The 27100-nt window shown below is 48.1% G+C and overlaps 1 protein-coding gene across 1 annotated transcript in view; it reads right to left on the bottom strand.

The window, feature by feature from the left end:
- Drc1 (dynein regulatory complex subunit 1) overlaps window positions 1-21971 on the bottom strand; it is a 42579-nt gene extending 20608 nt beyond the window's left edge. Inside the window, exons 1-7 of the mRNA XM_028874320.2 lie at window positions 21745-21971; window positions 13200-13287; window positions 12160-12272; window positions 9285-9468; window positions 7739-7876; window positions 6423-6509; window positions 4926-5048 (exon numbers count right to left, since the gene is read on the bottom strand). Coding sequence (XP_028730153.1) covers window positions 4926-5048; window positions 6423-6509; window positions 7739-7876; window positions 9285-9468; window positions 12160-12272; window positions 13200-13287; window positions 21745-21899 — 888 coding nt within the window. The 5' untranslated portion in view covers window positions 21900-21971. The remainder of the gene's footprint in view (window positions 1-4925; window positions 5049-6422; window positions 6510-7738; window positions 7877-9284; window positions 9469-12159; window positions 12273-13199; window positions 13288-21744) is intronic.
- Between the last annotated feature and the right edge of the window lie 5129 nt (window positions 21972-27100).

Here is a 27100-nt window from a genome sequence, read left to right as displayed (position 1 = left end):
TGGTACGACAATTTCTGCTGGGTCTATGCCTGCTAATTGACGAAGTCTCAGTTTTCCTTTGTAAATCAAGTCAGAGATTTTTTCCACATAAGTTTTTAATTTTTTATTTGGTTTATTTGGTAAAAATATCCATTCCAATATAATATCTTCCCTCTGCATTAATATTCCAGTAGGAGAACGCCTAGAAGGTAAAATAACCAAAATGCAATCCAGCTTTGGATCAATACGATCCACGTGTCCTTCATGCACTTTCTTTTCTACCAAGGCCAATTCTTTCTCAGCTTCAGGTGATAATTCTCTTGGACTATTTAAGTCCTTGTCACCTTCTAAGGTTCTGAACAAATTAGTCAGTTCATCATTTTTTACCCCAACAATAGTTCGTAGATGAGAAATATCTCCAAATAATCTTTGAAAGTCATTAAGAGTCTGTAGTCTATCTCTCCGAATTTGCACCTTTTGGGGTCTAATTTTTTGTAGCTCTATTTTATATCCTAAATAATTAATAGAATCTCCTCTTTGTATCTTTTCAGGAGCAATTTGTAATCCCCAGCAAGGCAAAATTTTCTTTACTTCTTCAAATATTATTTCTAAAGTATCTGCATTTGAGTCAGCTAGTAAAATATCATCCATATAATGATAAATTATAGATTTAGGAAATTTTTTACGTATCACTTCCAATGGCTGTTGTACAAAATATTGGCACAGAGTTGGGCTATTCAACATTCCCTGTGGGAGGACCCTCCATTGAAATCTTTTAACCGGTTGAGAATTATTATAAGTAGGCACTGTAAAAGCAAATCTTTCTTTGTCTTTTTCTTGTAAGGGTATTGAAAAGAAACAGTCTTTTAAATCAATAACTATGAGAGGCCATCCTTTTGGTAACAGAGTAGGCAAAGGCATCCCAGATTGTAGAGAGCCCATTGGCTGAATTACTTTGTTAATTGCTCTAAGGTCTGTTACCATTCTCCATTTACCAGATTTCTTTTTAATAACAAATACAGGAGAATTCCAAGGGCTGGTTGATTCTTCAATATGCTGAGCATTTAACTGTTCTTCTACCAGCTCTTCTAAAGCCTGGAGTTTCTCTGTTGTTAAAGGCCATTGCTGGACCCATACAGGCTTGTCTGTTAACCATTTTAAAGGTAGAGCTGTTGGTGTCTTTGGAAGATCATCAGTTATTGTGCCCTGTTCTTGTATAATATGGATGGCTGGTGACCACTCATTAGAACAATATCTTCTAATATTTCTCTCAGTAACATGTGCTAGTTTATGATTTGTTTCTGAGATTGGAGGGATGTTAATCTGAGTATTCCATTGTTGCAACAAGTCTCGACCCCACAGGTTCATAGTTATGTTAGCCACATATGGTTTTAATTTTCCTCTCTGTCCTTCTGGACCTATACATTCAAGCCATCTTGCACTCTGTTTCACCTGAGATAATGTCCCAATTCCTAACAGTTGAACGTTTACCTCCTGAAGAGGCCAAGTTGGATGCCAAAATTCTGGTGCAATTATGGTAACGTCCGCACCTGTGTCTACCAGACCAGACAACAAAACACCATTTATTTTTATTGTTAATTTTGGTCTTTGTTCATTAATAGAAGTTTGCCAAAAAATTTTCTTTATGTTTTCTCCTGAATTTTCTATTCTCTCTGTTTCATCATCCTGACCAGCATGATTTATTCCAATAGGCATTTGGTTATTTAATCGCTCTCCAGAGCAGGCATTTCCTCTATGGCTGCAGGAAAGGTTTGAACTGGATTTGCACTGGGGGCCTGCACGAGGCCCCTCTGGGAGTTTCCCGAAGACTGAGGCAAAGGATTACCCTGTCTGTCCTTTGTTGATCTACATTCGTTGGTCCAGTGTTTTCCCTTACCACACCTTCTGCATACTCCAGAAGGAAGGGGCCTTCTGTTGCCATTGTTCCTTGAAGAAACATTGTTTCTGGGAATGACCTGTCTACAGTCCCTTTTCAAATGTCCTTGCTTTCCACATCCAAAACATCTAACACTCCTCAAACCTTTTGAAATTACTTCTCCTACCATGTATCATCATGCTCATCAGCTTCAACATTAATTGTTTCTCTAATCCAATCTTCCATAGGTGCAGATCTTGCCCTTAATGGCCTGATTATTCTTTTGCATGCTGCATTCGCATTCTCAAAGGCCAAAGATTCAATTATTGCCTTACTAGCTTCTGAATCTGAGACCATTCTCTTTACTGCTGAAGCCAGTCTTTGTAAAAAATCTGTAAAAGACTCTTTTGGGCCTTGCTTCACCTTTGTAAATGACTCAGATTTTTTTCCTGGTTCCTCAACTTTGTCCCATGCATTCAAGGCTGCCGTTCGACATAAAATTAGGGTTTGGACATCATATAAACATTGTGTTTGTGCTGAAGCATATTGGCCTTCGCCATAAGCTGATCCTGGCAAACTTGTATTCCTTTATTCCTCCATTGTTTTTCTATGTTTTTAGCCTCCTCCTTAAACCAAGTCAGAAATTGAAGTCTCTGGCTGGGTTCCAGAACACCTTGTGCGAGGTCCACCAGTCCTGTGGTACTATCCTATTATATGTTGACCAAGAGTTTAACATTTGCTTTACATATGGGGAATGCATGCCATAAGATACTATTGCCTCCTTAAACCTTTTTAAATCCAACATTTCAATTGGAGCCCAATTATTTTGTGTAGCCATTTGATCAGGCATCTGCTGTACGGTTACAGGATAAATTAAGGGTGACTGTGTGAAAACAGGCTTTCTTTCTGCAACCTTATGATCCCGACTTGAAACAACTTCACTGTTAATTTCTTCTGTCTGAATTTTTACAGGTTTAGCAAGTTCTTCTAAAGCTGTTATCCTGGCACTTAAATTGACTATCTTTTTAAATATTAAAATGTGGATTATTATAGTGATAAGGTGCATAATTCCACCAATACTAATATTATATAGTTGTTCCATTGCCAGACTGCCTAAAATTTCAAACAAAAACCAATTTTCTTCCAATGTACACATAAAACCCATTTTTTTTTAAACGTGGAAAAAAATTCTCTTTTAGATAGTTTCCTTTAAAATATCTGATATATTATGACTTACCAAATCTGCGTAGAACAGTAGAAATCCGAGGGGATTTTCAAAACAGCCACCTAGTGTCCCAGGTGTAAATCCAAAGAGAAAGAGAGAGAGAGAGAGAGAGAGAGAGAGAGAGAGAGAGAGCGCGAGCGAGCGAGCGCAAGAAAGCGTAGCTGGCTAAAGTTTAAATGCAGCCACGTGTTCCCTCTTGTGCTGAATCAAGGCTTGGGTCTGGCTTCCTTAAGCTCCGACCACGTGCGTTGGCTTTACAGGCAGGGCCTGTTCGGCAGGGCAACTCTGAGTTGTTTGTAGCACTGGCTTTAAGCAAGCAGGATTTAAGCAAGCAGCTCACCGATAGTCCAGCCTGAGGTCAAGCAGAACTAGACCCAGGCTCGGACTAAGAAGCCGATCGCCGCCGGCCGCCGCGTGCCACCGCCGCCGCCGCCACGGGCCGCCTGCCGCCCTTGCGGGAAAGCGGACCTGCCGCCAAGCCAAGCAGTTTTTAATGGATTCTTGTCACGTTGGGCGCCAGATGTAGATGTAACCAACCGTCTTATTAAATAAGAAACACAGAAACAATGTAAAAGAGAAAGTCGAGAGGTCAGAGCTCAGAGCTAAATCTCACCCTTCCTTCTGCTGTCCCAGCTTCTCGAAAAGAGACCTACTTCCTGTCGGTTTGTTTTTTTATAGTATGTCGTTCTGCCTTCTCATTGGTTGTAAACCCAAACACATGACTGCCTCGTCACTGTCTGAATGTACAGCCCCCTAGGTCTTAAAGGTATATGTCTCCAATGCTGACTGTATCCCTGAACACACAGAGATCTTATGGGATTAAAGGCGTGTGCCACCACCGCCACACTCTTGCTATGGCTCTAATAGCTCTGACCCTGAACACAGAGATCTTATGGGATTAAAGGCGTGTGCCACCACCGCCACACTCTTGCTATGGCTCTAATAGCTCTGACCCCCAGACAACTTTATTTATTAACATACAATCAAAATAATATTTCAGTACAATTAGATTACCACCACATGTGGCCTTGTTGGAGAAGTGTGTCACTGTGGGGGCGGGCTTTGAGGTCTCTTTTGCTCAAGCTCCCCTCAGTACAACAGTCACTCGACTTCCTGTTGCCTGCAAGATGTAGGCGCTCTCAGCTCCAGCAGCATGCCTGCCTGCACGCCACCATGTTCCCCGTCATGATAATAATGGACTGAACCTCTGAACTGTAAGTCACCACCTCAATTAAATGTTCTCTTTATAAGAGTTGTCATGGTCATGGTGTCTCTTCACAGCAACAAAAAACCCAAACTAAAACAGATGGATGGATGGATGGATGGATGGATGGATGGATGGATGGATGGGTGGATGGATGGGTGGATGGGTGGGTGGATGATAGAGATAAATGAGAGATGGATGGATGGATGGATGGAGACAGACGAAAGACAGATGATAGAATGATAGATAGATGGATAGATAGGTGATGGAGAGAGATAGATAGATAGATAGATAGACAGACAGACAGACAGACAGGCAGGCAGATAGATAGATAGGGCATGAAGGGCCTAAAATAAAAGTATTTGTGGCTCACAATCATCTGTAACTCCCAACACTTAGAAGTAGGAAGATCAGAAGTTCAAGGTCATCCTTGACTACTCAAGATTTCAAGACTAGCCTAGGCTACATTAGACCCTATCCAGAAGAAGAAGAAAGAAAAAGAAGAAGAATGAGGAAGAGGAGGAGGAGGAGGAGGAGGAGGAGGAGGAGGAGGAGGAGGAGAAAGAAATACTACTCAGTGAGCAGCTGCCTCTGAGACCCCACGGGTAGCAGCTGAGACACTCAGAGGCGACCGATCTCACCTGCACGTCCCGCTCTAGCTTGATCTTGATGGTGTTGTACTCCTCACAGTCCCAGGCCCGCTGCTTGTTGAGCTGCTTCTCGTAGTCCTCCACCTTCTTCATGCGGTTGATGAGGTACTCCAGCTAAGGGCGGGCAGACGGTCAGATCCAGGAGCCTCCTCCCCACTCAACCCTGCAGAGAGCCCGACAGACGGCCTGGGAGTCTCTCGGACGGCGAGATCCGCTGGCGTTCAAAGGCTTTGAGTTCTCAGAGTCCTGGCTGGGTTTGTATTGTAGAAACTATAGAAAGATGTCAGACGGGCTGGAGTGATGGCTCAGCTGCTGAGAGAGTAATGTTCCTGCACGGGACCCAAGTTCGGTTCCCAGCACCCACAGGACTCCACATCACTGTCACTCCAGCTCCAGGAGATCTAATGACCTCTTCTGGCTTTGGGGTCCTATACACAGTCACGTATGCTCACTTATCTACTCATTTAAAAAAACAGATCTTTTTAAAAAATAAATTTTGAAAAGAAGTTAAACACACCCTATAACCTAGCCTTTACAGTGCAAAATAATAATAATGATGCACCTTACTCCTGTTGTTCCTTTGTTCTGTGTACCTATGAAATAAAGTGATACAATATGTTTTAAATGTGTCTTAAAATTGGATTTTGTACAGACAGGCAGTGGTGGCACATGCCTTTAAATTAATCCCAGGACTCGGGAGGCAGAGGCAGGTGAATCTCTGTGAGTTCGAGGCCAGCCTGGTCTACAGAGGGAGATCCAGGACAGTCTCCAAAGCTACACAGAAAAACCCGGTCCCAAAAAAATAAAAAATAAAAAATTGGATTGTACACACCTGTAATCCCAACAATCAGATTTAAGCATGTTCCAAGTTCAAGGTTAGCCTGTTTTATATGTTCACAAGTTCAAGGCCAGCCTGTTCTACATATTGAGTTGCAGGCAAGCCAGGTCTACATAGACAATTTGAGATTGTCTCAAACAATAACAATAACTAAGTAAAGTGTGTCTTAAAGTTTCCTGAGCTGGGGAGATAACGCAGTTGAAAGAGTTGCTTGCTTAGCATGCACAAAGGAAGCCCTGGGTTGGACCCCTGTACTTCATAGACTGGACATAATAACATTGCATCCCTATGATCCCAGCACTCGGGGAATGGAGGCAGAGGATCAAGGTCACTGGCCATATAGAGAGTTTGTGGCCATCCTGAGCTACATGAGACCCTCTCTTAAAAAAAGGAAAAATAAAGACACTTCCTTGGGCCACAAATACTACGACCAGAGTGGCTACCCAAGACGCCAATGACGAGATGGTGGAAACCCACCGGACACACTCGGCCTTAGGCCACACTGACTAATGATGAAGCGCAGAAAGGCGCATGAGCCATGTGAGTCCTACCCCAGGGTCTTGAGGCTCGAGGCCCGGCCATACCCAGTACTGCCCACGGGGTCAGCAGGTCACCCTGGACACCCCCCACCCACTCATGCGCCCCTTTACCTCCTTGGCGTTGTGAGCCTGCAGCGCTCGTTCCCATTTCTTCTTATTATTGGACAGTAACTCTTGCCGTTCTAGCTCAAAGGCTTTCTGCGACCAAGACAGGGAAAGATCCTGGTGTCGGTTTCCACTGCAGGGGTGGGGGTGTCCCCCCGCCAGTGCCCAAGAACTTTCGGGGAGCCACACAAGCGCCTAGTCATACAGGTGAAGCGGCGTGCCAACGGGGACTTGCCGAATTTCGTGTGGCCAAGATGGCTGCTGAAAGAGTTGACTGGGAAGTCGGCAAATGCGTACTTCTCATAAATTCTGAAAGGAAGCTTGCCCAGAATCCCACAGCCCGGCCTACCAGAGGCCTGGGACGAGGGGCAAAAGAGGTGCTCTGGTTGGCAAGCACAGGGCCAACCTCAGCGTGTACCTCAGCCTTGACCAGCAATGCCATGGCTACAAAGACAGCCTGCAGATGGTGAAGACCTGCCCATTGCGGAAGCGACAGTCAGGAGAGGGCCCAGCCCTCTTGCCTCTCTTCCATTTTTGGAGGACCTAAAACCCCATCTCAGTCTTGAACGTGTCACTCGAATCCAAGGCAATGACCTCTGATTCCTACTTGTCACTTCCTGTCCCTACCTCTCATCTCGACGGCCAGACACCAGCCGGACATCCCTGGCTCACTCCCTGTGGTTTATTCTCTACTGTCAGCTTGAACCGACACCTCCTGGAGAGCCTGAGACGGACTTAGGAAAAGAGCCGTCCTGCATATGGGTGGTACGTCAGCTTAGGACCCTGAGTAAACAGGCTGGGGGGGGTCTGGGTGGGGGAAAGGGAGACGAGGACACTCTTCAGCCCAGGCAAAGTCCTCTCTGCTTCCCGCCTTCCCGTCAACTGCTCGGTGCCACGCCCTCTCCCGCAGGACAAACTGAGTCCTCCCAACCCACCAGCCGAAGCCAGACCTTCCCCCCTTAACTTGTCTTGTTGGGGTGCTGGCCACAGTGACGCCAAAACTGACCGCCGCACGTGCGCCAACCCTGTCACAGTACTTATGAGCACCAGCCGGATGAAATGCCTAGGAACTGACGTGTTTAGCGGGAGCCGTCGTCGCCCGTGAGGACCCAGGCTCCAGAGGGGGCTCTGTTTGGTTCATGGCTGTCTCATCCGCCCCTGGAACGCTGCCTGCCCTACAGTAAACACTTGACTATTACTTGTTGAATAAGTGAATGAGTGAGCAAACAAACCCTAAAGCCAGAGGTCGGAGCCACTGGGGCCCCACCTTGGACTGTCAGGACAGGTGTGGCTGTCCTCCAGGCGTCCCCACAAGCCCTCACCTCGATGTGAGAGAGCTCCTGACGGAAGTTCTTCATCACGTTCTTCACCTGCTCCTCCATCCTCTCCAGAAGCAGGCTGATGTCGTCCGACTGTTTCTTCAAGTCCTTCACATACTGGTCATCCTTTATTTTTAACTCCTTGAGAAGGGCACAGGCAGAAGTTGGTCAGAGATGGAGACAGAAGCAAGAGCTTCCAGGCATACCCACCCCCCACCTCCCATTCAAATCTGTAAACAGTGGGAATCAAGGCAGGCATCGTGGCATGGCCTAGAGAGGGAAGGGTTGTGAGTGTGACTCAGCCTTGGTGACTAAGTGAGTCTGAGGCCACACTTAGTTTCATAGTGGGCTCAAGGCTGGCCCAGCCTAAATAGAAAGATTTGGTTAAAAAAAAAAATATCCAGGTGTGGTGGCCTGTTGTGGAATTTTATTATTTTAATGAGGCAAAGATGTGTTACATTTGTTGATGCTGCAGAATATTACTTTAACTGTGTAAAGGTGTGTTACTGCTGTATTTTGTTTAATGATGTAAGAGTGTGTGTTTAACTATGTAAAGATGTGCTGCATCTGTTTCGCCTGGCCTGCCTAAGGCACCTGACTGGTCTAATAAAGAGCTGACCGGCCAATAGCTAGGCAGGAGAAAGGATGGGCGGGGCTGCCGAGCAGAGAAAATAAATAGGAAGAGAAATCTTAGGCACCAGGAAGGGGAGAGTAGGAGGGGGGAGGGGGAGGGGGAAGAGAATGGGGAGTGGGGAGAGAATGGGGGAGACGCCCGGAAGTCAGGAAGCCACCAGCCAGCAGACACAAGAAGCAGTGGAAGTAAGACATACAGAAGCAGGAGCTGGAGAGACGGCTCAGTGGTTCAGAGCACTGGCTGCTCTTCCAGAGATCCTGAGTTCAATTCCCAGCAACCACATGGTGGCTCACAACCATCTGTAATGAGATCTGGTGCCCTCTTCTGGCCTGCAGGGATACATGCAGACAGAACACTGTGTACATAATAAGTAAATCTTGAAAGAAAGAAAGGAAGGGAGGAAGGGAGGAAGGGAGGGAGGGAGGGAGGGAGGGAGGAAGGAAGGAAGGAAGGAAGGAAGGAAGGAAGGAAGGAAGGAAGGAAGAAAGAAAGAAAGAAAGAAAGAAAGAAAGAAAGAAAGAAAGAAAGAAAGAAAGAAAGAAAGAAAGAAAGAAAGAAAGAAGAAAAGAAACCATCAACAGAGTGAAGCTGAGCACACAGAATGGAGTCAACAGAACTGGAGACCATCTTCCTGAGAGAGCTGCCGGGCATAGCACCTAAGGAGCTTCCTCTTAGAACAGAAATACAATCAAGTGGGTTTCTTTCTTGTTTTTCAACATGATCTCATTGCTGCAGCCCATACGCCTTGGACTTGCTATCGTCCTCCAGCAGCCTCCCAAGTGCCGGGATTACAGGTGCACATCACCACTCCGGGCTTGAATTAGTTCACAGGCTAGATGATAAAGCAAGGCAGGAAAAGCCAAGGACCACCAGGCCACGCCCCCTCTCAGCCGGGACGGAGGCCCCGCCCCTTGCCTGCTGCAGCTCGCTGATCAGCTTGTTCTTGTCCTCCACGAGGCCCGCGCAGTGCACCTGCTGGGTGTTGAGCATCTCCCACAGTTCCTGGGGAATCCGCTTCCGTCTGCCCTCCTCCCATTTCGCCGTGATTTCGTCAAATTTGTCCTGGCTGGTCTTAAGTTCATTCTCCAGCTTCTCGAGTCTGCAAATAGAAGCAGGCTGGGTGCCCTAGGTCCTGCCTTCCAGAGGAGCAGGCAGCTTCTCCTGAGAGCTTTCTTTAGACAGGCTCCATGGTCCAGGCCCTCCCCTCAGACGCTCACCCAAAGAAAAACCAAACTCTGGGGAAACTACTTTGGGCTTAATTTTGTATTGCATATTTATTTATGTATTGTGTTTTTGTATGTGTGTGTATGGGCACATGTGTGTGGGGACAGACATGTGACACAGCCTGTATGTAGAGGACACAGAACAGACTTGAAGAAGTCAGTTCTCTGCTTTCACCACGTGGGTCCCAGAGATGAACTCAGTTTGTCAGTCCTGGGGCAAGCACCCTTACCCACACCCTTTTAGTTGAATGCTTCACCCCAAGTAACTTACATCAAGCCCCTGCCAAGGCAGACCCAGCCAGCCCATCTCTTGACAACCCATCCACGAAAGCACGGACCCTTCCATGTCTCTCTCCCTGTCTCTGCATGCCCATGCTCAAATCTCTACTGAAATCTGCGGTGGTTAATACTGTTTGTCAGCGTGGCGGGGTTTAGAACCACCATAGACACAAACTTTCGGGCGTGTCTGTGAGGGCATGTCAAGATTAAGTCAACCGAGGTGGGGAACCAGCTCTAAATATGGGCAGGACCCATGCGTAGATTAAAGGGTTGACGTCCGGGGCCGAGTCAAAAGCAGGAGCTGAGCTGAGTCCCAGCGTTCAGCTCCCTCTGCCTTTCGGCTTCGGCTGCAGTGTGAGCCGCTGCTGCCCGGGGGCTCCTGCTGACATGACATCCTTGTGACTGTGACCCCCAAACTGTGAGCCAAAAGAAGCCCTCCCTTCTCTAAGCTGATCCTGTCGGGCACTTTGTCAAAGCATCAGGACAAGTGACTCGGACAAAGCCTCTTCTTCATAAACGTCATCCCCGATTTAAAAAAACAAGGCCGTGTTCAAGCACCTCCACGCATTCACATGAAGCTAGCCGAGCTGGGTGAGACAGTGACGTATTTAGAATTATTACATCTTAGCTTCAGATCCTGACCTTACTGTGAGTAGACGCAAGACGAATCACGAAACCTCCACACGCCTCCCTTTCCTCCTCTGTACCAGGCAGAGGATGAAACACCTACCTTGGCAACCTCGTGTACCCGTTGTTAGGACACTGTTTGGGGCTCAGTGTCTGGCAACCACTTCACAAGCTTTACCTAAGTTCTTTTTGTTGGGAGTCCAGGCTGGCCTGGAACTCAGTAGGTACCCCTGAGTGGTTTCAAAATGGAGGTTATTCTCCTTCCTCAACTTTCCAGGACTGAGATGAATACAGGCATGACTTCCACACCCAGCTCTTAAATTCTTATGTATGCTGTCATTAACAGCATAGCCTCGGGCGTCCCCTTCCATCATCAGTAACAAAATCAGGAGTGCCTTTTGGAGATCCCAAAGAGGGCCTGTGAAGGGGTACGCTAAGGATGCGGTGGAGAAGACGCCATCAGAGCTGAGGCATGAACACTTCTGAAAATGGTGGCTAGGACCACACCAGTGAATGCCTATAACTCTATAAGACTGTCACCAAAAAGGGGCACAAATTTCTTTAATGGCAGGAGCCACAACATAAATCTCCTATGATCACATCCCCTACACCTCCACTCTCCGAGGTAGGTCACGGTACCCATCACAATTTTTCTTTCCTTTTCTAAAATGCGTTGCCATATATGTACATAACACTGGGCTACCTGTGGGTCTGGTCATTTAATAGATTTAAATGTAGAGTTCCTTGGTTGTTTTTCCCCCCTCTCCTCTGCCCTCCAAATCTTCACCATCACGTAAGCTTGAAACAGCGCCTCTAAATGCCAGCCACAGTGACGTCATCTTTCAGCATGACTTCAGGTAACGGTCCTGTATGCCAGACTGCAGAAAACAAGCCACACGGTTTTCCAAGGTGTTTACTAGGATCAGAGAAGCCCGGCTAAGAGAAAGAAACCCCAGTGCACAAGAACACTTCGTCTCCAAGTATGGATGCCTCATCTGAGCCCGTCGTCGCTTCTGCAGGTACAACACTAGGGGGCGCTCCAAGCCCAGGTTTCTATCAATCCTGCGACAGCCATAGAGCCATAAAAAAAGAAGTTTGCTGGCAGAGGCGGGTGTTGACGTCAGGTGACTGTACGCCCCCCCGTAGTCACCACGGGCTTTGTCAGCACCTTCTACTCAACAAGCTGCACCTGCAAGAGCCCTTCTGGGGACCGCTGGCAGCATCTGAGCCACACCTGCCACTCCCAAGCCCATGCGGAGATTGCAAACCTAAAACGCCTTCTCAACAACTGAAAACCCTACTTGGCCTCCCAGCCCAACCTAAAAGCCTGCTGCGTTTCCTCTGGCCGCTGCAGAGAAGCCCTATAAGCCCCCTTGTGTGACTTCCTACGGTTCTTCACACTCAATTCCAGAACAAACTGCGCGGTTGAGTGTCCCGTGCTGATCAAGGGAGTGTTGTACCCCTTTCAGCCCACGCAGCTTGGGACACTCGAGGAGGGGAGGAAGACGACAGCGAGGTGGGAAGGGAGGGAAGGCGGAGTCGTGAGAAGCAGGTAGGAGATTTCTTGAGAGACTGAGTTGGACAGATTTTCGTTCCGAGGACTCAAACGAGACATCGGGACCGGCACGTCGGCCAGTGCGCAAGCGCGGTCCACGCCTCACCTCTGCCGCTTAATCTCTTCTTCTTCCACCCTCCTGTGGATCTCTCGGATGTCGGTAGCCACCAGGATATTTGTCACCAACTCGGTGCCACAGAGCAGCAGTTTCGTCAGTTTCTGAAAAACGAAGAGATGAGAGTCTGTAAAGCTAGAACATTCTGTAAAGAACTTAAGAGGGCCGATGACATGGCTCTCTGGGCTAAGGGGCCTTGCTGCCAAACCAGGTAACTCGAGTTCAACCCACAAAACCTGCACTGTAGAACCGACTCCCACAAACTGTCCTCTGCCGTATGCACCATGGCACATATACCCCAGGCACATAAAATAAATAAAATGTAATTATATATTTTAAAAATTAAGGCTGGGAGTGGTAGTGCACGCCTTTCGTCCTAGAACTCAGGAGGTTGAGGCAGGTGGATCTTTTTTTTTTTTTTTTTTTTAAAGGCCAACCTGGTCTACACAGCAAATTCCAAGCCGGCTTGCTTTGGGGTCGCTTCTCTGCTGGCCCGCCCTCTCAGTATTTACACAGGTTCTGGGGATCTGACCTCCAGCCCTTGTGCTTTGGACACCGGCGCTCTCTCTGTCTTTGAGACAGGCTCACACTGTATCCTAGGCCAGTCTTTTTTTTTTTTTTTTTTTTTTTTTTTTTTTTTTTTTTTTTTTTGGTTTTTCGAGACAGGGTTTCTCTGTGTAGCTTTGCGCCTTTCCTGGATCTCGCTCTGTAGACCAGGCTGGCCTCGAACTCACAGAGATCCACCTGCCTCTGTCTCCCGAGTGCTGGGATTAAAGGTGTGCACCAGCCCTAGGCCAGTCTTAAACACAGAGCAATCCTCCTGCCCCAGTGTCCTGGATGCTGGTGCTACAGACACGCGCCACCTTTCCTGACAAGAACCCACAATCTGAAAGCTCACTCCTAGGGGATGGGGACCAACATTCACACACACACACACACACACACACACACACACAGGGCAGACTCCACAGGAACACAGAGGGTATAGTTCCCTCCTGCCAAGGGTCTCGGCTGTCGCCGGCGGCTCGTACCAGTCTGCTCTCCTCTTTCTGCTTGTAGCTCTTGCTCTGCTCCTCCTCACTCTCCTTCTTCCCGTCCAGATACTCTCCCAAGGCTTCCCTGCGGCACAAAGACACCACAGCGGCAGGCTGCTGTTACCCGAGTGTTTGCACTCTGCTCCGTCTTTAAACGCTTCTTCCTTCGCAGAACCAAAAGCAGCCCCCTTGGATTTTCTTTTCTTTTGTTTTTCTTTTTTTCTTTTTTGAACACAGACTTTCACTTTGTAACCCCTAGCTAGCCTGAAACTCGATATGTAAACCAGGCTGGCCTTGAACTTGAAGAGATCCACCTGTCTCTGATCCCAAGTGCCGGGATTGTTGACATGAGTCATCACGCCAGACTTAGATAAATATTTAAATAATAAGACCCCAAGAACTAGAGATGTGGCTCAGTGGTAAAAAGCTTGCCTAACAAGAGCAGAGCCCTGGGTTCGATCCCCAGCCACAGAAACACGGCGGGGGGGGGGGGAATCACCATACATACAATGATAATAAAAACAGTGGGAGCATTTACATTCTGAGTTCTAAGACAGCCGGGGTTATGTAGAGAGACCCTGTCTCAAAACAACAGGCAGTGGTGACGCAGGCCTTTGAACCCCACGCTTGGGAGGCAAAGGAAGGTGGATCTCTTAAGTTCGAGGCCAGCCTGGTCTACACAGTGAAACCCTGTCTCAAAAAACAAAAAGCAAAAACAACAACAAAAAACAAAACAAAGAAACAAACAAAAAACACACGCTAGAAGCAAATGTAAGAGAATGGAGGACCTTGGCATACCAAGCCCATCTTTGAATAAGCCCAATCAGGCGAAAAAGACTTGAGTGCTATCAATCAATCGCCTTGATCTGGAATCACCTGGGAGACGGGTGTCTGGAGTGTACATGGGGTTTGTCTTGACAGAACAGCTGAAGTGGGAAGACTCACCACCCACCAGCCCTGACCGGGATCCTTCCCTCTGTGAACTGTGGGCTGGAATAAACTCCCCCGAGAGCCGCCCTTGACACAGCAGCAGGAAAAGTAACCAAGACGGTGCCCGGTGGCTGGCATCTCTCTGTGCCATTTGTCTCCATGATGACCGGCAGGTGTGGATTTCAGCTGAAGCCACTTTTCACTGTCCTGCCTTTCCTTTTCTCTGAATCATTCCCTTAAGCTCTACCTTGGAAGGGGTTGGGGATTTAGCTCAGTGGTAGAGTGCTTGCCTAGCAAGCGCAAGGCCCTGGGTTCGGTCCTCAGCTCCGGGGGCTTTACCTTGGATTCTAGGAGGGAGCAGGTCTGCATGGTGAACGGCCTTTGATGAGAATTAAAACCAGCCCAGGGCAGCAAGGACTTCCTTATCTCTGACAGGCTCTGCCTCACTGGTCCTGAGATATGGTCAACCAGGAAAACCACAGCCTGAGAGCTAAGCCAGGGACAGATTGGCATTCACTCGCCAGTGCGGCCACATTAAGAGTAAATTCCTCTCCTGCCTTTAGTTGGCCTTTCCAATGGGTAGCTGGGCCTGGACCTTTGGGACCCCACAGCATAGACCCCCTAGGAATCCAGCTACATCCTTAGTTCATCTATTGCTGGGATGAAACATTATGACCATAAAGCAAATTGGGGGAGGAAAGTGTTTACATGGCTTAAACTTCTATGTCACAGTTCATCATCAAAGGAAGTCAGGACAGGAACTCAAGCAGGGCAGGAACCTGGAGGCAGGAGCTGATGTAGAGGCCATGGAGGGTGCTGCTTACTGGCTGGCTCCTCATGGCTTGCTCAGCCTGCTTTCTAATAGAACCCAGGACCACCAGCCCAGGGATGGCACCACCCACAATGGTCTCGTTAATTAAGAAAAGGTCCTACAGGTTTGCCTACAGCCCAATCTTAAGGAGGCATTTTCTTTTCTTTTTTTGTATTTTTTTGTTTGTTTGTTTTTCTTTTCTTTTTTTTTTTTTTTTTTTTTTTTTTTTGGTTTGGTTTGGTTTTTTTTTTTTTGGTTTTTCGAGACAGGGTTTCTCTGTGTAGCTTTGCGCCTTCCCTGGAACTCACTTGGTAGCCCAGGCTGGCCTCGAACTCACAGAGATCCGCCTGGCTCTGCCTCCCGAGTGCTGGGATTAAAGGCGTGCGCCACCACCGCCCGGCTAAGAGCTTAAACACTTTTTTTTTTTTTTAAGATTTATTTGTTTATCATGTATACAGTGTTCTGCCTGCATGTGTCCCTGCAGGCCAGAAGAGGGCACTAGACTTCATTACAGATGGTTGTGAGCCACCATGTGGTTGCTGGGAATTGAACTCAGGACCTCTGGAAGAGCAGTCAGTGTTCTTAACCTCTGAGCCATCTCTCCAGCCTTGGTTTGGTTTTTTGAGACAGGGTTTCTCTGTGTAGTTTTGGTGCCTATCCTGGATCTTGCTCTGTAGACCAGGCTGGCCTCGAACTCACAGAGATCCGCCTGCCTCTGCCTCCCGAGTGCTGGGATTAAAAGCTTGTGTTACCACTGCCCGGCCGGAGGCATTTTCTTAACTGAGGTTCCCTCCTTTCAGACGACTGTCAACTTGTGTCAAGTTGACGTGAAACTATCCAGCACGCATCCCTAGTCTGCCATCAGACTGGAAAAGATTCTAAAGGTTGGAAGTATCAGGTGCTATTTACACAATGTGTAATAATCTGAATAAAGGGCAGTTTGGTCAAAATGATCACAATTTGAAATGTGTTTCCTCTCCTATAGGCCCTCATCTTTACTAAATTTCTGAAGTTTTCACAAGGACACAAATAGAGAAGCACAAAATGACTGCAGCCCTTAAACCAGTGGGAACACGGAACAGTCTCAGGCATATTAAAAGCTGACTTTAAAAAAAAAAAAGATTTATTTATTTAGTTAGTTAGTTATTGTTTTTTATTTTTATTTATTTATTTTGGGTTGTTCAAGACAGGGTTTCTCTGTGTAGCTTTTGGAGCCTGTCCTGGAACTCGCTCTGTAGAGCAGGCTGGCCTCGAACTCACAGAGATCCACCTGCCTCTGACTCCCGAATGCTGGGATTAAAGGAGTGTGCCACCACCGCCCAGCTTATTTTTAATTGTTAATGATGTACAGGTGTATGTGTTGGGGGAGGGGGTATGTGCAGGTGCAGATGTAGGTGCCCATGGCGTCCAGAAGAGGGCGGTGAGTCCCCTGGAGCTGGCATTTCAGGCGGTCATGAGCCACCCGATGTGGATATCCGGGAGCCAAGCGCTGGTCCTGCGGTATGCGTGCCCTCTTAGCCCCTGGGCCGTCTCTCCAGTCCCAACAGCTTACTTATGTCACTTACACAACAGTGATCTAAAGAGCTGCTTAGCCCAGAAAAGGATGGGTGTGACCTCGAGTAAGCTCGAGAGCGGAGCGTGGTGGCTTTGGCTTGAATCCAGCACACTACAGGCCGCCAAGGCAGAGGGTTGTGAGTTTAAGGCCAGCCACCTGGGCTACATAGTGGAGCTCCATCTCAAAAAGGAAGAAAAAAAAAACTAAGACGCCAGTTGAGATAGGCACTGTGACCAACACCGATGATTCCCACTATCTGGAAGACGCAGAAGTTGGGGGGGGGGCGGGGATGAAGGAAGCGGGGGGCGGGGGGGGGGCCTCCCTCACTCCCAAGTCACAAGTAGTCATAAGGGCTCCCAGTGGCTTTAGGAAGGAATCTGTCAGGCTTCCAGCATTCATTAGGAAACAAGGAGAGCCCTTCACTGGCCTCAGCTCCGCCCACTCTGCTCAAAGTCCACCGCAGCCCGTTTTTGAGATAAGAGAGCTGAGAGCCCCCGCTGGGGAATCTTACCCAAGTCCTTCTCATCCTTTCGCTCTCTCTCGGTTTCCTGATCTGAATTGACCCCTCGCTTTCCTGGAAGGAACACTGATTGTTCCCTTCTGCTAGGATGCTGCCGGGCTAACTTCCCCGTCTGTATCCCCAGCCCCACCTCAAACTTCCTACATTGGCCATCAATCAATTAATTAATAACCAACGCTGTCTAAATACTTCCAGCTAATCCCTGGAACAAAGATCAGGGGTTCAGAAAGGAAAGTGACGGCTATAAACTGTCACCAAGTTTCCATTTCAATCCCTTTTCGGCTTTAATCCATCCGTTTTGACCTCCCGGGCACGGTGCTGGCCAATACGGTGGCCATGGGCCACACGCCACTAACAGGCCCTTGAAATGAGGCGAGACCAAACTAAAATGTGCCGTGAGTTTAACTCACTACAGGGCTGGAGAGACGGCTCAGAGGCTGAGAACACTTGTTCGGGCAGAGGGCCTGGGTTCAGATCTCAGTACCCACATGCCTCGGAAATCAGTCACAAGTCTAGTCCCAGGGATCCGATGCCCTGATCTTCCCAGGCGCAAGGCATGCACGTGGTACACATGCATTCGTGCAGGCAAAACCATCATGCTGTGGAATAATCCTCTTGCACACTGTAAATATTTGCCACTCGCATTGGTTTAATAAAACATAGCCGGCAGGAAGTATAGGCTGGCGATCAAACTAAGGACGATGGGAAGGAGAAGGGCGGAGTCAGGAGTTGCCAGCCAGACACAGAGGAGGCAGGAGATGAGTGTGTCATGCTAATAAAGGTGCTGCCACGTGGCAGAGCATAAATAAGGAGCATGGGTTAACTTACAACGTGTAAGAGTTAGTTAGTAATAAGCCTGAACTATTGGCCGAGCATTTATAATTTATACTAAGCCTGAGTCAATTATTTGGGAAGCAGCAGCTGGGTATTTGGGAAGAGGCAAGAGGGGCAGGTGTGTGTGTGTGTGTGTGTGTGTGTGTGTGTGTGTGTGTGTGTGTGTGTGTGTGTGTAGGGGACCAGGAAATGTCCATTTACACCATCATATAACATAACATAAAAATAAAGAAATCTGGCCGGGCGGTGGTGGCGCACGCCTTTAATCCCAGCACTCGGGAGGCAGAGCCAGGCGGATCTCTGTGAGTTCGAGGCCAGCCTGGGCTACCAAGTGAGCTCCAGGAAAGGCGCAAAACTACGCAGAGAAACCCTGTCTCGAAAAACCAAAAAAAAAAAAAAAAAAAAAAACCAAAAAAAAAAAAAACTAAAAACAAAAACCATCCACCAGGGGCTGGGAAAATAGAAACTGTGAGGACCTCAGTTCGAACCTCCGGCCTCCAGCCCCCACAGGAAGCTGGGCATGGTCATCCTCTGTTGTCCCATTTTGTTGTGTTGTTTTCTTTGGGACAGGCCCTCCTTATGTAGCTCAGGATGGCCTGGAACTCTTGATCCGTCTGCTTCAGTTTCCTAAGTCATGGAGTCACTGGCATGGACCACAGCAACTGACTCATCTTCTTCACCCTGGGAGCTTGTGGGTACTTCTCTCCTTTGAAATGGCCCCTCCCTCTCTCCCTCCTCCCTCCTTTTCCTCCTTTTCTCTCCCTTCCCCTCCTCTCCCCTCCACTCTGGCTCTTCCTTTTTGTGCTGGGAACTGGCACATGATTGGTCACTGAGCCACACCCTCTCCTTACCTGGAGTAGACCTGTTTCCTCCATTGTGCCGAACAGTTTCTTTATGATTAGGATTTTATTTCATGTTAAAGGGTGTTTGGCCTGCATGTATGTCTGTGTACCATGTGCCTGCACAGCGCCCACAGAATCCAGAAGACGGCATTGGATCCCCTGGAACTGGAGTTAGAGACAGTTGTGACCTGCCATGGGGGTTAAAAATCAAACCCAGGTGCTCTGAAAGAACAGTCACTGCTCTTAACTGCTGAGCCATTTCTCTGGGTTTCGTGAGTGTTTTGTTTTGCCTTGTTTTGACACAGGGTCTCACTGTTTTTGCCCTGGCTGGCCTAGAGCTCCCTATTTTGACAGAGCTGGCCCTGAACTCGGAGATCCCTGCCTGCCTCTGCCTCTTGAGTGCTGGGATTACAGGCGTGTGCCACCACATTGATGACAACTATTTTCATTTGTTTGTTTTTATGTTTTTCTGAGACAGGGTTTCTCTGTGCAGCGCTGATTGTCCTGGAACTTGCTTTGTAGCCCAGGCTGGCCTCAGACTCACAGAGATCCACCTACCTCTGCCTCCTGAGTGCTGGGATTAAAGGCATGTGTCACCACATAGAGCTGACAACTATCTTTTTAAAAAAACTTACTTATCTATTCATTTGTGTGTGTGTGTGTGTGTGTGTGTGTGTGTATGTGTGTGTGTGTGTGTGTGTGTATACTCAAACCATGGCACACATGTGGAAGTCAGAGGACAACTTTCAGAAGTTGGCTCTTGCCTTCTACTTTAATTGAGACAAGGGAAAATAAGGCTAGAATCTCCAAAGGGGTGTGTGGAGGGTCATGTTAGTTATACACACATACAAGTATGTGATCATACAAATTCTCCCATTTCAGGGACAATAAAGAGCATTTAAAATTATTTTACTCTGAATACCCATCACTCGGAAACTTGAAATAGGCTGCTACCATAAAGCAGGAAAAAAATCAATTTTAATATTATGACAAATATGCCGGATATGGTGGCACCCAGTGTCTGCAGCACTTGGGAGGCTGAGACAGGAGAATTTCAGGGAGTTCAGGATCACTGCCTAGAACAGACTCCCCTACCCCAAAGGTATTGCCAATGCATTGTTACATTATGTATCCACTAACAAAGAGGACTGGAACAGGGGTGGGGCTGGACCACGAGCCTCTGCCTAATGATCCACGAGGGCCGCTTCTGTGGGCTGACTCTTTGGCTACTCAAGATTACTAAAAGACAGTTCTCTCCTCGACCTGAGATCTGTTTCCAAATGCCTAAAGGACTTCTCGGTTTTAATACCTTACAATGTCCAACTTTGCTTAACATGTTCAAAACCCAGTCTCTGATGTCCCGCCTGGCTCTCCCACCAGCGTCTCTCCATCACCCTAGGAATAGACGCCGCCACCGGCTGCCCTCCACCTTCACCATCTTCTGCTCACACAGCCAACCCGGAACATCCATCAGTCCCAACTCTAAGCGCTGTCCTGAGTCCAGTACTTCTCTCTAAACCACCACCATAAAGAGTCCAAGCCGATCCAGAGCCTCCCCAGAACCAGAGCACCCGCCTCCTGCCCTCGTCTCCTGGGTGATACCTTTGACCCCTCGCCCCAGTCCCCAAGAAGTTAAGTAGAGCCATTTGAAGGCGAAAGTGCCACCCTTCCCATGGAGAAAGTAGCCTTTATTTTGTTGAGACATTATCGTATACCGTTATCACAGCCAATAAATGTCTTACTCTAACCTAGCTAGCTAGTTCTTTCTGGGGCTTCAGGCCACCCTTTCTAGCTGCCTGTCTTTGGGTCCCACACCTATTACTCTCCTCTCCTCCTTACTGTCCTCGTCACAGCTCCCAAAGTGCCACTCACTCCCTCTGTTCACTCTACTTTGTCCTCTTTCCCCCAAACTTCCTGAGGGAACCCCCAGTATCACTGTCAAGGCCAGAGCGACAGCCAGAAGCATGATCCACAGACAGCTTTGGAGACGGTTAAATTGGGCACTATTTGGAGCCCAACAGAAGGGCAGACACGAGAGTCCAGATCATCTGTTCGCCAGAGAACGCAGTGACGGACACATTGAGAATGCTCCTGCCTTGCCCCGTTCCTGAACCAATACCAGCTCTCATCCCAGAACCTATTAACTAATGAGGTGGTGGGGTCCCCAGGAGGAAGAACCTGGAAGACAGTGGCAAACACACTGTAATGATGCCCGCAGATGCCCTCCCCCCCAAGGACTGGTGGACCTCAGGGAACTGACAGCGAGCCAAGAGGGCTACCCAGACAGTTTTAGGACAATTAAAACAAGATCTGAGTTATCGCTGATACCTAGCGACTCATCATGGCCTTACCCAACTAGGATGAAGCCACACGGGTACCAAGGTCTTAGGCTTCTGCCGGATCGGTACACTCAGCCAATGGTCATTTTTTTCTGCTCACCCAAAGCAAAAATGGACTGAACTACTTAGAAGTCAAGAGCTGCCATATTAAGCCTGGGTAAGCGCTCTCACAGTGTGGGAGCCAAACGGCTGTCCCTTCTTCGACTGTGCCGAAGCTAATAAAGACTTCGGAGCCAAGGGGGCGTGGCGAGGATGCAGGCATGGAGGTTCCCCTCACACCTCCTAATTCACGGTTCTGGCCCTCGAAATACCTGGATGGATTCTAGCAAATGATTATCAATTTCTGCAAGCACAAACAAGTAGCTCTCCTGATCTTTGCTACAGTACATCAGCATGACCTAGGGGCCAGTGAGTGTGGCCACTAATTGAAATGAAAACGTTTACTTTTCTTTTGAGGAGACAGGGCCTTACTAGGTAGACCAGGCTATCCTTGACCTCAAAGAGGTCTGCCTGTCTCTGCCTCTTTAATCCTCTGGGATTAAAGGCATGAGCCACTACACCTAGCTGGCCTAAAACTCACTGCTTGAATGTTCTGAAAGAAAAAGTTTCCTGCTCACACTCAGGGCACACCCACCCTTCACCGCAGGGCCCCCAGCCAGCCCGCCCCCAGCTCCTTCACTGCGGTCAAGGTTCCGGGCCACCCCTGCTCACCGCCTCCGGGCTTCCTGGCGAGCAGCGATGCGCAGGCGCCGGGCCTGGATGCGCTCCTGCGGGTTATCCGAATGCACCGAGGGCCCGTGAATCGGGGTAGCTAAGTTTTCTTCCCCATTCTGCTCTATGACCCCAAGGTTTCCTGACGGATTCATGGCAGCGGCCTCCCGCCCACGGGCAGCTCCGCCTGGACAGGCCGCGGCTCGGTTGCTAGGAACAAGCCGTTGCCAGGGGAAGGCAGTCACCTGACCCACAGCTGGAGTAACTGTGCGTGCGCTGAGCGCGCGGCAGCTCTTTGGTCCTCACCAAGCTTCGTACGTTTGTATCCCAGCTGGGGACTTTATCCCCCTTGCCTGAAGTTAGTTTGCATGGCCTGGTTTGTCCTGTCCCCACGAAGGCAGCTGGCACCTCATCACTTTCTGACTCGAATGACCAAAATTCATCATCCACTGACTAAATGAATATTTCTAAAACGCACATTCCTCCAGTGTAACTGAGTACCTGCTGCATGAAAAGCATTGTGCTCTAGCTAAGGATAGTGCGTCCTTTCCCAGAGCAGTGTAGAGAGCCCCCTGCGGGTTTTTCGGAAGTATGAACCCAAGTACGAACATCATCACCTGCAGTCAGGAGCAGAATGGTTTGATGGGGGAAAAAAAGACACCACAGCTCTCCCAAAGCAGCAGTCTGCAGAAAAACATTATTCCTTAGTCACAGCATGTCCCCTTGCCAACAAAAATAATGTTCCCGGGTCGCAGAGATGGCTCAGCAGGCGATGTCTCTTGCCGAGGAGACTGACCACCTGAGTTCAATCCTTCGGACCCACACTATGGAAAAAGAACCAGTTCTGACAAGTTGTCCTCTGACCTTCACAGGCTGCACTGGCACTCGAGCACGCAAACGTACAAGTTAAAAAAAAAAAAAATAGGGCTGGAGAGATGGCTCAGCGGTTAAGAGCACTGGTTGCTCTTCCAGAGGACCTGGGTTCAATTCCCAGCACCCACATGGTGGCTTACAACTGTCAGTAACTCCAGGATCTGACACCTTTACACCAATGCTCATAAAATAAAGTTAAATAAATTTTAAAAAAATTCTCATTAAGAATTAAAACCATGCATGTGGGCTTGTGATCCAGAACAGTGGTAAAGGGTTTGCCCACACCAGCAAGTGGGTAGATAGGTCGGAGCCCCAGGGACAGGACACACAAAACAAAATAAAACCGCCACCCCTGGAATTGCAGCACTCAGGAGATTAACAACTGGGTTCCGGGCCATCCTGGGCTACAGAATGAGACCCTATCTCTAAATTAATTAAGCCCTACACAGAGGGGGGGAGGGGGAGGGGAGGGAGAGAGAGAGAGTTAAAAATCCTTTTACCTAGACATGGTGGTTCACAATCAGCCCTCTGGGAGGCTGAGGCAGGAGAATTGTAAAAAGTTCCAGGTCAGCCTGGGCTACATTGCAAGGCACTATTCCAAAAGCACACCAGCCAAGAGCGTTTTATTTTTATAGCGCTGGAGATTTGGACCTAGGGGCTCACACACGCTACACAAGGGCTCTGTCGCTGCAGTGACGTCCCCAGCCCTTACAGCCTACCAGTGTCATCTAGACTGGGCCTCACCCCATCAGCCCACAGACAGCTACAGAAAGTTCTTAGAACACAGACGTTAATCCTGGACTTGCCCTGCCACCTTGGACGAATCATAGTTCTTTGAAGGCTATTTCCTCAGCTGCCAAGGAAGTATTTAACGCTTGTCTACATGACATAAAGGTCATGCCAAGGAGATACGCCCTCGGTGAACAAGCCCCGCCAAGAGGCAAGCTGGGACACTTCTTTTTCCTATTAGTGCATTTTAAGTATCAGTTTTTCCAAGTCTGGAAGTGGTGAGAACAGGGGTAGCTGCTTCTATGATTTAGGGTCTTCTACTAAAGCTCTCTCCTTTGTTGGTAAGCTGGGGCATTCAACTCTCCTGGGGGCCTCGGCTCCGTCAGGTTCTGGTTCGTGTCTGTGTGTGCTTGTACATGTATCATCTGGTTAGCTGCGGCTGTGAGTAGAACACCACGAGATAATCAGTGGGAATGAGCTGCTACACAAGAGGCAATCGAGGACAAAGGAACCATAAAATTCCAAGACGTGGGAGACAGAGGGAGGACAATCAGAAGTTCAAGGTCATTCTCAGCAACGTAGTAAGGGACCAGCCTGGGCTACAAGAGACCCTGTCTCAAAAAGAAAAAAGAAAAACAAAAAAGCCAGGTGTGGTGGTGCATGTCTTGAATCCCAGCAGAGGCAGAGGATCTCTGTGAGTTCAAGGCCAGACTGGTCTACATATCAAGTTTCAGGCCAACAACATCTGTATAGTGGGGGGAAAGGAAAAAAAATCCATGACAAGTAAGCATAATCCGTGATGAGCGGCCCTAATGACGTCCAGGTATCAGTCTAGCTTCTTGTGTGGGAAGGCACTGACTCCATTTTTCTGTTGTTTGGCTACTGTCTGCTCTTAGAGCTCACTCCTTTCTTCTCCATATCTGGGACAGCTGTTTAAAAAGGGGAGTTGGAATTCGTTTAGTGATATTACACTTGCCTAGTATGGGTGAGGCTCTGGGCTCGACCCCAGCATCTCAAACGAGCAAACCACCACCATGCAGCCGGAGAGACGGCTCAGCTATGGAGAACACTTGCTCTTCCAGAGGACCCGAGTTTAGTTCCCAGCACCCAACTGCCTGTAACTCTAGCTCCACAGGTCCTGGCACCTTCTTCTGGCTTCCTCTGGCATCCTCCCTCTTACACGCACACACACACACACACACACACACACAATCTTCAAAACAAAAACAAGTGCCCAAACGTTCTTTGCAGGCAGGTGATTCCCAGCATCTGCTAGAGACTCCCGTCTACAGGGACCCATACCCACAGTAAAGGCTACGGGCTAGTCTTTCCTGGCTCAGTCCGCTCCCTGACCAGCTGCTCTTGGCCAATCTCAATTATGTAATAAGCCTTTTTGTTTGTTTTGGGTGGTTTTGTTGCCTTAAGACACATCTCACTTTGCAGCCCAGGCTGGCCTGGAGCTCACTGTGTGGCAACCTCCCAAGTACTAGGATTACAGAGTGAAAGCCACGATGTCTGCGCCGCAGTAACTTTTTTCATGGGTGTGAGGAACAAATGTCACACATGACACTGGGAAGGTCCCTTTCAGGACAGTCTGCCAGGTTTATCAACATCTCAAATTAACAGATATGGTGCCAAGGTCTACTTAAAATACCTATCCTAGGGAATGAGGGGTTCTTTGAGGAGACTGATGATTTTTATTCAGCATTGTACACTATAGCATCTGCCATGATACCTGCTACATGGTAAGTGTTCAATGTTTATATGTTGAGTGAAGAAATGCAGATGGATCTGTATGCTTATTCTGATTACTTATATTTTAAAAGTTGGTATGGCACAAGAGCCATCAAAAAACTGCTAAAGCTGGAGCTGGAGAAATGGCTCAGTGGTTCAGAGCACTGGGGCCCTTCCAGAGGACCTGGGTGTTGGGGTTTCTTAGTGAGATCTGAGCTTGCTTTACCCAGCAGGGCTGCATAAGGGGATGGATTGAGCACGTGCGTGGTTACCAGGTGTTTGGAGGGTCTGCACTGGGCTGCTCCACTCCTTGGCATTTCTATAAATAGCCCTTCAGAAGAGACAGAAGGGGCTGGTGGGATTTGACCCAGGCCCTCCTGAGGCTGTCCTGTGTTCCTATCTGTCTCTCCCCTCTATATTTTTATCTAAATATTTCCCACTTCTCCCTGCTCCAGTACCCTGGGTGAAAAAGTGGGGACAAATCCCCCACACCTGGGCTCAATTCCCAGCACCCACATGGCAGTTCAAAACCGTAACTCCAGTTCCGGGGAACTTCACATCAATGCACATAAAATAGAATTAAATAATTTTTTTAAATTGCCAAAGCATTTGTGGGGTGATACAGAATTTAAGAATTTATATGATCTAAAATGACACTCAAGATCTATTAAAGGAAAAAAAAATTAAAAAAAGATGTAGGCAAGTCTCTTAGAGAAGTCCACCATACCCATGCTTTCAGGAATCTTTTCTGAGTGCTTTTCTTTTTCTCTTAACTTCTAAGCTTGTGTGTGTGTGTGTGTGTGTGTGTATAAAATTAAACCCCAACTCTACTTCATACAAAAAGGAAGATATGGTTCATGGAAAGCATCACCCAATTGGACTTAAAATATACATAGAAGAGACAAGAAAATTGGGAGAAAGTTCACTAAATGAATATCCCTGGGACCTAGGTTCATTTTGTTTGTTGATATAGGCAGTGCCTTACAGTGCAGCTCTGGCTAGCCTGGTGCTCACTCACACTGTACGAGGCTAGCCTTGAAACTCCAGGCAATTTTCCTCAGTCCCCCAGCTCTGGGGTTATAGGTATGCATCACCACACCCAGCTGCTTAGTTTTCTGGGGGAGGGGGGCATAGGGACACACAACACATTGATCATATTTCACAAGTCAAGTCACAATTCTCCACCTGTGTGTTCACACCAAATGACCTTACCTGGAGTGTAGGGATGTCAGACACCCTTTAGAAATGTCTTGGGGTTTTTTGTTTTTTTGTTTTTTTGTTTTTGTTTTTGGAGACAGGGTTTCTCTGTGTAGCTTTGCGTCTTTCCTGGATCTTGCTCTGTAGTCCAGGCTGGCCTCGAACTCACAGAGATCCTCCTGCCTCTGCCTCCTGAGTGCTGGGGTTTAAAGGCGTGCGCCGCCACCGCCGCCGCCGCCGCCACCACCACCACCCAGCCAATCTTGGTTTGTTTGTATATCCCAATTTGTGTAAATTTTACCAATTCAATTGCCAGAAGGAAATCTTTATTATCCAATTTTAATACATTTTAAAAACTTTTTTAGTATTTAATGTTTGAAGGGAGAGGCTAGGATAATGGATGCCTGCTTCCCACCAAGCCCAACCACTCCATGGGACCCCCATAGTGGAAGAGAAACAAATCCACAAATTGTCCTGACATCCACGCGTGGGCAGTGGCATGCCCGTTTCGCCAGCATGTACATGCTTAAAAATTTCCATATGAAGAAAGGAAGAGGAAGCAGAGGAGCCAGGAGCTGTGTTAGAGCTCGGACAACAGCTGAAAGGTTTTTAAAACTTAACCTAGAGGGTACAGATGTAAGGTCAGTTGGTAGAGAGCTTGCCTAGTGTACATGAAATCCTGGGTTCAATCCCCAGCACAGAATTAAATGTGCTATGGTGGCCCATGCCTGTAACCTCAGCACTCAGGAGGTAAGGCAAGAGAGTCGAAAGTTCAAAGTCATCTTCAGCTACCCACTATTTGAGGCCACTCTGGGCTACATGA

The sequence above is a fragment of the Peromyscus leucopus genome, chromosome 22, assembly GCF_004664715.2.
Source record: "Peromyscus leucopus breed LL Stock chromosome 22, UCI_PerLeu_2.1, whole genome shotgun sequence".
In the NCBI taxonomy this organism is placed as follows: domain Eukaryota; kingdom Metazoa; phylum Chordata; class Mammalia; order Rodentia; family Cricetidae; genus Peromyscus; species Peromyscus leucopus.
Note: the sequence above shows the minus strand (reverse complement) of the source record. Positions and strands in the feature narration are given on the sequence as shown.